This window comes from Macrobrachium rosenbergii, chromosome 1 (genome assembly GCF_040412425.1).
Source record: "Macrobrachium rosenbergii isolate ZJJX-2024 chromosome 1, ASM4041242v1, whole genome shotgun sequence".
In the NCBI taxonomy this organism is placed as follows: Eukaryota; Metazoa; Arthropoda; class Malacostraca; order Decapoda; family Palaemonidae; genus Macrobrachium; species Macrobrachium rosenbergii.
Window position 1 is genome coordinate 40082510 of NC_089741.1, and position 12209 is coordinate 40094718.

A 12209-nucleotide genomic window follows, 5' to 3' on the forward strand; every position below is an offset into this window, starting at 1 on the left:
AATAAATTGTGTACCAACTTCAAATATGCATGTGTCCACAAGGCATTATCCCGAATAATCGGGACTTATCTGGCTGTGGTTAATCCAGCATACCAAAGGTTTGTGTCGGCGGTACCTGGCGTAGCGTCAGGTGGTACGCGGAAGGTATACGTAGCCTACGTCGACAGCTCAGCAGGCTCTCCTCCTCCGTGTCCAGCTGTCGCTGCCGCCACCCGAAAAGGGTGGTCGCTCGGTCGCTCCCTCATCCACCTCCTCCTGCTGTCGGCTTGGTCTTTTGGTTATAGTAGTCCTATATGGGCCTAATGATGACGCCATTAGGCTCCTCATTTCGGTCGTTGTATCGGAACCGTAGGCCGTGTCTCCTGCCTGGTGGGGACGACTATGGACGAATTACGGTAGTCGTGATTCCTTCTCAGGAGTCGGGTGTCGCTTGCCATATGTGGGCACGCGACTCCTGGGGGCGAGGACCTCTGCTGATACCTTGGACTTCAATTAGGCTCATTTACAGTCGTGTAAAGTGTACCTCGTCTAGGAATGTTGTATTTCTAAATACCAGTTAATTGGAATTTCTCTCTCTCTCTCTCTCTCTCTCTCTCTCTCTCTCTCTCTCTCTCTCTCTCTCTCTCCGTAGTAACATCCATATCAGTAGCTGCTGTCCGCCGTCAGGTGGGAGGCGAACGACAAACACGAGACACGCTCTAGAGTCTAGACCAGACCCATCTTTCTGTCTGCCAAAGATAGACAGACATTTTTAATGGTATCGTTGTCAGTCAGTGCGGAGATGTTTTCTGTCTCCCCTCCCCCTTTTTTATAGTGTTTATCCCTATTGCTCTCTCTCTCTCTCTCGCTCTCTCTCTCTCTCTCTCTCTCTCTCTCTCTCTCTCTCTCTCTCTCTCTCTCTCTCGTGTCAGTCACTAGTGTAATTTGTTACCAGCCTTCGCTAAATGTGACCTGGTAGTGACCTTGGTCAGGAGGTGTCGGAAAAAGCAATTTCTTCTCTCTCTCTCTCTCTCTCTCTCTCTCTCTCTCTCTCTCTCTCTCTCTCTCTCTCTCTCTCTCGTTGTCCTTCTGCTGCGTGTCGCCGAGCAAGAGGAGGAGGAGGAGGAGTAGGAGTAGGAGTTCACGTCGCGGCCGTGTTGAGGTTACACCTCCTCAAGAGTTAAGTCATCGCTGGGAAAATGTTGTTCCAGGGCACATCCATTCAGTTCACAGACCTCACGGCCTTCCGACCTACAACCGAAAGAAGAAGAAAAAAGGAGGGCCGTTCATTAGCCTTGTGTGTGTGTGTTTGTGTGTTTTAGGGGGAGGGGATTTTAAAAGTTCATGCAATGATAATGCAAGCGCGAGTTTTGGCGTCAACATCGGCCTAGGCTCCCATAAAGCACCTGGACATTTTAAAGTGTTTCGAAGCCTTCACCGTAGTACTCGATAATATTTTCCCTCAGAGATTCTTCTAAACATTTCTTTGTGAATATACAATAAACATACGCTGTGTTTGTGCATGTGTATGTGTGTGTGTATGTGTATGTCGTTCTAGATTATTCGTCGTTTCGTCGTATCTAGGCTTTCGCGGTTTCCGATGCGCTGTAGTACCACCTCGCGATGGGGCCTCTCCCTTGACCACATCACGCTGTTCTCTTTTCGTTCTAGTTTTCAAGTCTGTGACGGCTGCTGCTTTCTTTTGAAGGTAAACTCCCTAGGAAGGAGGAGGGAGTGAGTGAGTGTGTGTGTATGTTCGTGTGGTACCTGTCTGAAATGTAACTGGAAACTAATTACAATTAAGAACCGCCGGCATCAATGGATAAAAATTAAAAGTCATTCCTTCATATCTTTTAAGTGTTACATGTACAGATTTGAAACAATTTCGGAGCGTTATTTCTTACTGAAGATGTATTTATTCATTAGTCTGCTGAACTGGCGTCCCAAAAATAGAGTAAGAACGGAAAATACACGATACGGTGACACGCTTGCCGTTAGTGTACCGTGTAAAAGATCGTACATGATCGTCACAGCGGAGATGGGGGGGTTTTAAATAGGTGGGTGGTTGAGGCAGGGGGTTGAGGATGTGTGGGTGGGGGGGGGGGAGGGAGAGGGAAGGGGGAGAGGGAGTCGCGTGCCTCCTTACGATCGGTGTGAATCTTACGTCACGACTGTGAATGTAGAACTCACGATGAACAGACTTTAAAAAAAAGTGCTTGGGGCGTTTTTTTTTTTTTTACCTGACACTTTTTCTCTCAAAGCTCTTTGATGACAACGCGCTTGCGAGTGCTCAAACGTCATATAACTGTGGTGGCGTTATTCATTTTCAACCAGTGTAGGATCTGTAGATTTAAAAGTGTCTAGGCCTAGATTTACCTTGGTTAGTTCTTTGCTAAAAGTCGCTAGGCCTAGTATTATTATACCTTTTTATTTCCTGCGTAGAATTTCTCGACGTTAGGGAGCTCGGCCTACAAGCTTTGATTTGTTGTAAATTACTTTGTTGAGTGTTTTGAATATTAACCAGTTAGAATTGCTTACACTGGATAATTCTCTGGGTAATCTTAGAGTAGTTTCTTGTATTTCTTAATTGGCATTTTTGTATACAAGTTATCATTTTATATATATTTTCAAGAAAGACACTTGCTAGGAAGTGTTGCTGCGCCTTGTAAATAGAAATAGAAATATATATATATATATATATATATATATATATATATATATATATAGAGAGAGAGAGAGAGAGAGAGAGAGAGAGAGAGAGAGAGAGAGAGAGAGAGAGAGTCAGTCTGTAAGCGGCATTTCTTTTGAGCCGGGGTGCCAACCCAAATGTCAAGCAACTAGAGGGAGCGAGGACAACCCCTCCCCCTCTCTCTCTCTCTCCATCCCTTCCCCCTCCCCTCACCCAGCACTCGCCCGTTCTCCCCCCCCCCTCTCCCCTCCCCACCCCTTCCCTAGTCTTTAGATGCTTGTTCACCTTTATATATACTGTAGATAGCAAATCTAGAACCTGTCGCCATACGTTGTCGCTCGGTTTGAGAGCGTCTTCGCTAAAGAGCAAAATGCAGGTTCATATCTTTGTATTATGAATTAGAAAATGGCTTTGATTTGACGGTCTATAAATATTGAGAACACGTGGGAAATGGGGCTGACATTGCATAAGCTGCTGCTGCTGCTGTTGATGTTAAGAAGACTTGTTCGGTGAGACGGGAATCGAACGGGATTGCAGTGAAGTGCTGTTCTTGACTTGCAAGACTTGCCGATTTTTGCCATTCAGGTGGGAGGGAGGAAGGGGGGGAGTTGGGGGAGGGGCAAGGACTACTGTTTTCGTTTTTTGGGGGAGGGGAGAGGAGGGGGGTGGGCCGATGTTGTTTTGGAGAGCAAGGGAAAAATAATTGGCTGAGCCCCCGTGGGATTTTATCAAAACAATTCCGCATCCTTGTTAGATTTGGCTTGTGTACTGTCCCCCTTCCTCTCCCCTAACCCCTCTTCCCCTCCCTCCCTCTTCCCTTCCCCTCTTCCCCTCCCCTCTTCCCCCTTCCCCCATCAACTAACCATCGGACACCATCCAATGTTAGTGGCTAGACGTGACTCGTGTGGGAACTCCCAAGAAGAGGTGGGGGAAGGGGTAGGGCAGAAGAGCCAAGGGTGGGGGGGGGAGAGGAGGGGGAGTGGTTAAGAAAGTTCTGACGAAAGCTTTCTGCTGCGTGTTCGGCATATTTTTGTATTTGTAATTTGGTGTTACACCCAAAATTTGATTTGAGGGCGAAGCCCCGATATATACAGAAATTTTGAGATGCGTCAAAAATGACTTTGACATTTGCAACGTTTACTGATCATTAGATTTCTGGGGAGAGTCAGATTTAGCTCGGCGCCGCCGGGGGTGACGAGGGAGGGGGGATTAGGCAGACGGCCGAGGGAGGGAGGGGGAGTGGGTGGGAGGAGGCAAGGCCCCCGAGGGAGAGGGAAAGTGGCACCAGCCGCCCGGAGGGTGCCAGACTATGTACCCGTCGCCCGATACACCGCCCCATGGCACTTCCGCCCATGTTTTGTACTGCCGTACAATCAACAGGTGGATTAGGCACCCTTAACACCCCGGGGAGGTCAGGTCAAGGGTGGCCAAAAAGGCGAGGAGCGGAGCCACACCGGATTTGTCCGCCAGGCGCCTCCAATTCGGCTGGCAAAGTGCAAACGGGCTATTTCGGGATGTGACACGTGTTTTGTAGCCTAACCACAACAGACGGTCGTTAGGCTCGCTTTTCCAAACCGTCTGCTTTAAGGACCGTTTCCCCACTGTCTATGGGGCGCTTTGGATCCGTCGCAAGTCGTTGGGTGTGGCGATAAAAATCCGTCAAAATCTCGTGTTTAGCGATTGGGTGGCGCGGTGCCTTGGCAAGGGATGCCCAGTTTTGCATGGCATCAGCTGGGTGGGTTGGCGCCGTCGGGGGTCGCGGAAGTATGCAGCAGCAGCAGCAGGAGCAGGAGCAGAAGGCCCAGCAGGTTTTTACGTAGGGCAAGGGTGTTTATTCTGCTTGAATTCCGGATTAACAAATATTTTTTTATTCCGGATTAACGAATATTTATTGTGTTCCGGATTAATGAATACTTTTTTGTTCCGGATTAATGAATATCTTGGTTCCGGATTAATGAATACTTTTTTTTATTCCGGGTCAATGAATATCTTTATTACGGATTAATAAATATCTTATCCCGGATTAATGAATATCTTTATTCCGGATTAATGAATATCTTTATTCAGGATTAATGAATACTTTTTTATTGCGAATTGATGAATATCTTTTATTCTGGACTAATGAACATTTTAATTCCGGATTAATGAATATCTTGATTCCAGATTACTGAATATCTTTTTTATTCCGGATTAATTAATATATTTCATTCCGGATGAATGAATATATTTCATTCCGGATTAATGAATATCTTTAAATGCGGGTTAATGACTATCTTTATTCGGGATTAATGAATATCTTTTATTTAAATGGAGAAAGCTCTGGATGTCCAGTCTAGGGAATAGTGAATAGGACACTACTATTGAGAGTTGTGGTCTTGAGTCTCAAGTGCCTTTTCGACTACTTATAGGATCATTGGGTAACCAAGGTGGCTGCAGTGGGATTTTACGTCTGGGGACCTCTGTTGTGCAAGTTCTGCGATTTGGGATATTCTCTCTCTCTCTCTCTCTCTCTCTCTCTCTCTCTCTCTCTCTCTCTCTCTCTCTCTCTCTCTCTCTCTCTCTCTCTGTTTACACGTAATCATGTCTGATGGTGCGATTCAGTCTCTCTCTCTCTCTCTCTCTCTCTCTCTCTCTCTCTCTCTCTCTCTCTCTCTCTCTCTCTCTCTCTCTCCGTACATACATGTAATTATGCCTGACGTGACTGTCTTATAGAGAAAATCCTTACATTTAATACGCAACCATGTGATTGTTTTTTTTAGTTAATTTTTTGTTTACATGTAGATATATTTTTTTGTATTTTTCCTCTTTTTTTACATGTATATATTGTATATAAAGTATTTTTTCCCTTTTTTTTGTTTACATGCATATTTTGTGTATATGTTGTAAACTAATGTATCTTTTGCCTCTTTTTTTTTTTTTTTTTGTTTACATGCATATTTTTGTTTATATTGTATACTAATGTAAATTTTCCTTTCTTTTACAGTTGTGTGTGTTCGCCTACTACACAGTAATCACTGGCGAGATGAACGTAGCCGGCCCCGTACCCTTCGATTCTCCATTCATATACAGGCCAGACAAGAGACACCACGTGTGGAGATTTATATTCTACGCCTTCCTGCACGCTGGGTAAGTTAGACAATAATCCCGTCTCTCTCTCTCTCTCTCTCTCTCTCTCTCTCTCTCTCTCTCTCTCTCTCTCTCTCTCTCTTGTCAGTTAAGGTGAATGTGGGTAGGGTTACCTTACGTCCTCTCTCTCTCTCTCTCTCTCTCTCTCTCTCTCTCTCTCTCTCTCTCTCTCTCTCTCTCTCTCTTGTCAGTTAAGGTGAATGTGGGTAGGGTTACCTTACGTCTCTCTCTCTCTCTCTCTCTCTCTCTCTCTCTCTCTCTCTCTCTCCTGTCGGTTATGCTGAACGTAGGCAGGATTACTTTACATCCTTAGAAAACTATCTATATACATTAACTGTTATTTGTGTTTTTGCTGAGGATTAGGAGGTAAAAATCTAGAGAGAGAGAGAGAGAGAGAGAGAGAGAATGAAAGAAGGGGGGGGGTTGTCGTGCCCACGTAAGCTTGCAATGTTGTTGGCAGCCAGTGTGCACGGATTAAATAGAAAGGTGCATGGGCAAGATATTTCAAGCATTTCTCGCTTTATGGCTGTCGTTTGCATTTTAGCCTGTCAGGACATTGAGAAGGTCGGAATGTCATCGTTGCTTTTCGTGTTGTTTTAGTTGTTGATGTTGTTGCTGCTGTTATAGTGATGATGTAATGCGACTGATTAAGATCCGCGTAGTGTTGTTTTCAGTTTGTCGGCCATGTTTCACGAAGTGTATTTTTGCTAATTATTTACTCATTAGCATTGGTGATATTTCCACAAGTATTTTTCAAATAAAACATTTTCTGTGGGATGAAGTTAAAAGCCTTAAGAAAATCAAATAAAATAGCCTTATTATTATTAAATCAATAAAAGTATTATTTTATTATTATTATTATTATTATTATTTTTGCATATATTTACACGTTTTGCCTAGATAATATTCTCGTATCTATTTTTCAAATAAGAATATTCTTTTCTGTGTAAGCTTTTTTAGAAAGTTAATAGCCATATTCGCATGTTCCATAAAAGTATTATTATTATTATTATTATTATTATTATTATTATTATTATTATTATTATTATTGGGTATATCTGGCGATTATTATTATTATTATTATTATTATTATTATTATTATTATTATTATTATTATTATTATTATTATTATGTCTCTCTCCTCCTACAGTTGGGTCCACCTGGCGTTTAACCTGCTGGTGCAAATGCTGGTGGGTCTACCCCTCGAAATGGTGCACGGCTCCGCCCGCATCGGTACCGTGTACCTGGCAGGAGTCCTGGCCGGTTCCTTAGGGACGTCGGTGTTCGACGCCAACGTCTACCTCGTTGGGGCATCTGGGGGCGTCTATGCCCTGCTGGCTGCCCATCTCGCCAACGTACTTATCAACTATAACAACATGCAGTTTGGCATCCTAAGACTCATTGGTGTTTTCTTCGTCGGTGAGTGTTTTTTTTTTTTTATTATTATTTTGTTTTTTTTTTTTTTTTTTATGAGTGACTTGACTCGGTTTAAATAACATCTTCGAGAATTCGTTTTATGTATGTAAATATTTTAGTGGGTTTTCTTTGCCGTGTAAAAATATTTCAGTGCCTTTTCTTTGCTATAGGAGGTATTTTAATGCATTTTCTTCGCTATAGAAAATATTTCTGTAATTTCTTTGCTATAGGAAATATTTTAATGCATTTTCTTTGCCATGTAAAAATATTTCAGTGCATTTTCTGTGGTGTGTAAAGATATTTCAGTGCATTTTCTTTGCTGCGTAGAAGTATTTCAATGCATTTTCTTCGTTATATATAAAATTTTTCATTATAAAAACAGCACCTTCAGGCATTTTCTTTGTTAGATGAAAATAAATTTCAATTCATTTTCTGTATATCAAATTAAAAACACTAAAATCTAAAACAAGTTCCTCGTTCTAAAAGTACTTCAATCTAAAAAAAGGTTCCTCGTTCTTTCCCAACAGCGAGCGCCGACGTGGGCTTCGCCATCTACGATCGGTATGCCCACGAGACGGTGGGCCTACCCGTATCCTACGTGGCCCACCTGACGGGAGCGTTAGCGGGACTCACGCTCGGTCTAGTCGTCCTCAAGAACTTCGAGCAGCGGCTGCACGAGCAGCTGCTGTGGTGGGTGGCCCTCGGGGTGTACGCTGCGTGCACGCTGTTCGCCGTGCTGTTCAACCTGTTTCATCCTTACCCGTACGTGGGAGTGGCTCAGGGGCTACTGCTCTAGTAACGGGTGGTCCTCGAAAACAAAAACGTAACGCGTCTTAATATTACTCCTCCTGCCTCCTTCTTTCCGCCACGTCGAAGGAGGAGGAGGAGGAGGAGGAGGAGGAAAATATTATATATATAAAGAGAGTTATAAATTATATATATATTAACGTCGTATTTATAAGGATGAGATTATTAAGAGAGAAATAAGTTGACGAACTCACGAAGGTTGTTCCCCGAGTGTGCTGGGTGGGTTGTGGCTACCTCAAGTTGCTGATTACAAACAGGAAACAAAATAATAAGAAGTGACTTTTTAAATATAATTTATATATGTGCGCTATGCTAATGCTGCTAATGTTATAACTACTATTATTATTATTACTACTACTACTACTATTACTACTGCTATTACTATTAAACTATCATAGAGGTCTTGATGAAACTGCAAGACCAGTTTTTTTGGAATATTTAAAATGAGTGTCTTTACAAGTGCGAGACTTTTTTAAAACTTATACTCTTATATGAAGAAGAGGTGCTACTCCAGACTATACACCCCCCCCCCCAATCCCACGCCCCCACCCACCCCAACCCCGCTAACCCCACTCTAAGGTGCTGTGACTGAAGCCAAAGTTTTTGACCGCTCATTATACTGGTGAAATGAAACTAGTGTTAGGACCTTATAAAGTATAATAATTTAAATATTAATCGGAGGTAACATGAAAAATAAACCTTACGTTTTTTTATTATTAATTAATAACTCAGAGAGAGAGAGAGAGAGAGAGAGAGACAGATTGTTATTTATTAGTGTCAAAATATTAATAATGATAAAGAGATCCTCTTGTGTACAGTATGATGTCTTTTGAATTATGATTATTATTTTTATCATTATTATTATTATTATTATTATCATGATGATTATATTCCAGTGCTTGTTTATTATATATATATATATACCTAGTCAAACATTTCCAAAGGAAGCTTTTTCCACTCTACCTCTCAATTTTTTTTCTTAAATATGTAAAATGATAAAAAAACAAATCATTGAAATGGCAGCTGTGGGCTTGTTTTTTTTATGATAACCTAAAGCTGCTTCATCACTGCTCTAGTCTTATATATATATATATTTCTAGCGAAGAGGTTGGAATTTTATTAACTAAATAAAAGGTTAGAGAGGGGGGGCCGGGGTATACGCTCCCTCCCCCTCCCCGATTTTACCATTGAATCTATTCTAGTTCACGGAGTCATTCTCTAGCGAAGGCTAGTCGGCTGTTTGCCAAGTGACCGATTTCATCCTTTACACGACTTTAAAAAAAAAAAAAATTAAATATTTAAAAACATTTTCTGAAAAAAATGAAAATATTTAAAAACATTTTCGGAAAACCATTTTTTAATATTTAAAAAAAATCTGAAATTTTTTTTTAAATATTTAAAAATATTTCCTGACATTTTTTTAAATGTTTAAAAACATTTCCTGAAATTTTTTTAAATGTTTAAAAACTTTCTGATAAAGATTTTTATATATTTAAAAACATTTCCAGAATTTTTTTTAAATATTTAAAAACATTTTCCGAAAAAATGTTTTAGTATTCAAAAACATTTTCTGAAAAACATTTTTGAAAATATTTAAAAACTTTTTTTTTATTTTTGGACATTCTAAAACGTAGCTTTTTTTCGGGGGTGTAATACCGGGTCATTTTGTCATTTTTGCTGGCTTGGCTTGACTTGCATTCGTAGTCCATTCCTTTTTATTGTTTGAAACTATTGTGAAGTATTTATAGGCCATTTTTTTTTGACAAGGAATTTTTTTTTATTAAACTTCCTTAACTTATATATATATATACGTTCATTTTTTTGGTTTCTAGTCTATTTTTCATAATGTCCTTTTAAAATGTTGAAAGTTATGATGATGATGATTATTAATTATTATTACTATCATTATTGTTTCCCCATTTTTTGTCATTATACCCTGAATTCACAAATCCCTCATTGTATAGATGAAATAGATGTATGATGTATATTTTTACGTTTTTGTATGTTTCTACATGTCCAGAAGAATAATGCGTAAGAAGAATGTTATTTATATCAGTAAAAAATATTTGTATAAAAATCGAGCGAAGTGTTTCATTGCAGTCCTTGTTATTTTATTAGTGTAGTTTTCATGTTGTGTTTGAATTGTGTCTTTTGGATTAACAGAAAATTATAAGAGACAATATGCAACTCTATGGTGAATATTTTTTTTTTTCATTTAAATTGTCTCTGTAGGACTGACACCACTGGAACTCTATGGTAAATACTTAAAAAAAATGGAAAAGTAGTATTTTTAAATTAGTTTCATTATATTTTGGTAAGTTAACTATCTGGCTGTCAAATCATGGAACTGTCTAACTGGGGAAAAATAGCTATTAACTCGAATGTACACAAAAATTAAGTAAAAAAAAAAATTAACAAAAGCGACTTGGTAAAAAATATGACACCATTTTAATTAACAAATATTTGGTGAAAATCCTACATAAGAACCTTGATTACCTCTACTTCATTCATACCAGTGGGCGCTTACTGATGCTCACTTGCGTTTTTTGGGTGTCACGTGGGGTCAAAATGTTCACCCCTTCAGTTGCCAGCCTGTCAGTCTGTTGGTAGTGTGTGTGTTAAGAAGTTGGACCGCCATTACCACCCTGGGAGTTCTCCTAAGTGAACTATTTTGATTGTAAGTTGATATCTGCTAGTGTACTATTAGTTATAGATAGTATTGGTGGGATATTTCGTAATGTTTTGATGCAGCCAATACTAGGGTTCTGAAATACGTATTTTTAATACGTCATCTGAATTTTAGTACAGGCCAATTACAGGTGATTACACTATGGCCTATATTGCCTCCTCAAATTAAACTTATTATGCCCTAGGCTTTTTGGTCGGCCTAACTAAATCAAGGTTATAGCTGTGCATGAGTACAACAAACGAAAGGAAATATCCTTTATAGTGTAAGGACTAATTCTGCCTAACTGTCGTGGTCTCAGTGACTGAAGAAGCTTGGTTTTCTGTACACTACAGCAGTGTCAATGTTAGAGTAATTCGAGCTTTAAACGACTTTTATGGCTCGAATCTATGATGATCTGGCGTAGGAGGTCCTATCATCTGGTTTACACACATTAAATTCAACTTTGGGGAACAGTTGAAAATAATGATGGTATGAATTCACTCCTAACATGATCATGAGTGCCGTGTCAAGTCTTGCTTGTTGGGATAAAATTAAACGACTTTTTACTTGTATAGTTACAAAATGAACCTCCTTATTACATAATTGTTTACTAAGATTCAGTGATAGCAAATAATTTGGGTATTTTTTTCGAGTGAAACCCCTTAGTAGGACCACAGACCTAGTACGGATTAGGCAGGGCACGAAATACTAGGCTGAGTGAGTTACGGCTGATTGGGTAGTTGTGCAATTTGTTTTAACGGCACCCTGTGGATGGGTGGAACTCCCCAAAGTGTCACTTAAAAGGTGTTACGTAAGCCAAGGCATTATCCTGAAATATCACTTCATTGAAGGTTTCAGTTGTAACGTATGATCACAAGTATTAAAGGAATGTAGAAAATTTGAAGGTAACTTTTTTTTTGTAATCCCAGCAGTCGATTGCCAAATTCATTCTATAGAGTTCATGAGGAACACACGACTGTAGAGCACTCCATCCCTTAAGTTAGACCATTTCCTCGCTTGTATAAATTTTATTTGTACCTGTGGTAAATGCAAACCATTACCTTATATATACCAGTATTCCTCAGCTCGAGGTGGAATCTGTTGATGAGATTCGAACAAGGTTTTCAATTGTTAGTAGGTGGGTCTGTGGGGGGGGGGTTACACTCCTGTTCCCGTCCCCGTCACCTACCGTCCTCAGATAATGATACGTTTATCTGTGTAACAGATAAAGTATTTGTTACGACGGATATGCAACACGTAAAGATGAAGGATTGTGACGGATATCACATGAAAATTAGATTGGCACAAGGTCACGAGATATACAAGGTTATTGATTGTGGCTGTATGTAACCAAATGGTTTTGTTATATTAAAATTTTGGCTTGTCTTGTATTCTCTTGCCTTTGTTATTGTTAAAAAAAAAAGGACGGGGAAAGAAAATGAAAGTTATTAACACTTTATGTAACTACGCGTTCCGTTTCTGACGAAGAGCAGGAGGGCGAGCGAGTGGATGCGAAAAAGTCTA

The 12209-nt window shown here is 40.1% G+C and overlaps 1 protein-coding gene across 1 annotated transcript in view; it reads left to right on the plus strand.

The window, feature by feature from the left end:
• stet (stem cell tumor) overlaps positions 1 to 10098 on the plus strand; it is an 804488-nt gene extending 794390 nt beyond the window's left edge. Inside the window, exons 9-11 of the mRNA XM_067132787.1 lie at positions 5652 to 5794; positions 6945 to 7213; positions 7738 to 10098. Of these exons, the coding sequence (XP_066988888.1) occupies positions 5652 to 5794; positions 6945 to 7213; positions 7738 to 8006 (681 nt within the window). The 3' untranslated portion in view covers positions 8007 to 10098. The remainder of the gene's footprint in view (positions 1 to 5651; positions 5795 to 6944; positions 7214 to 7737) is intronic.
• The last annotated feature ends 2111 nt before the right edge of the window (positions 10099 to 12209 follow it).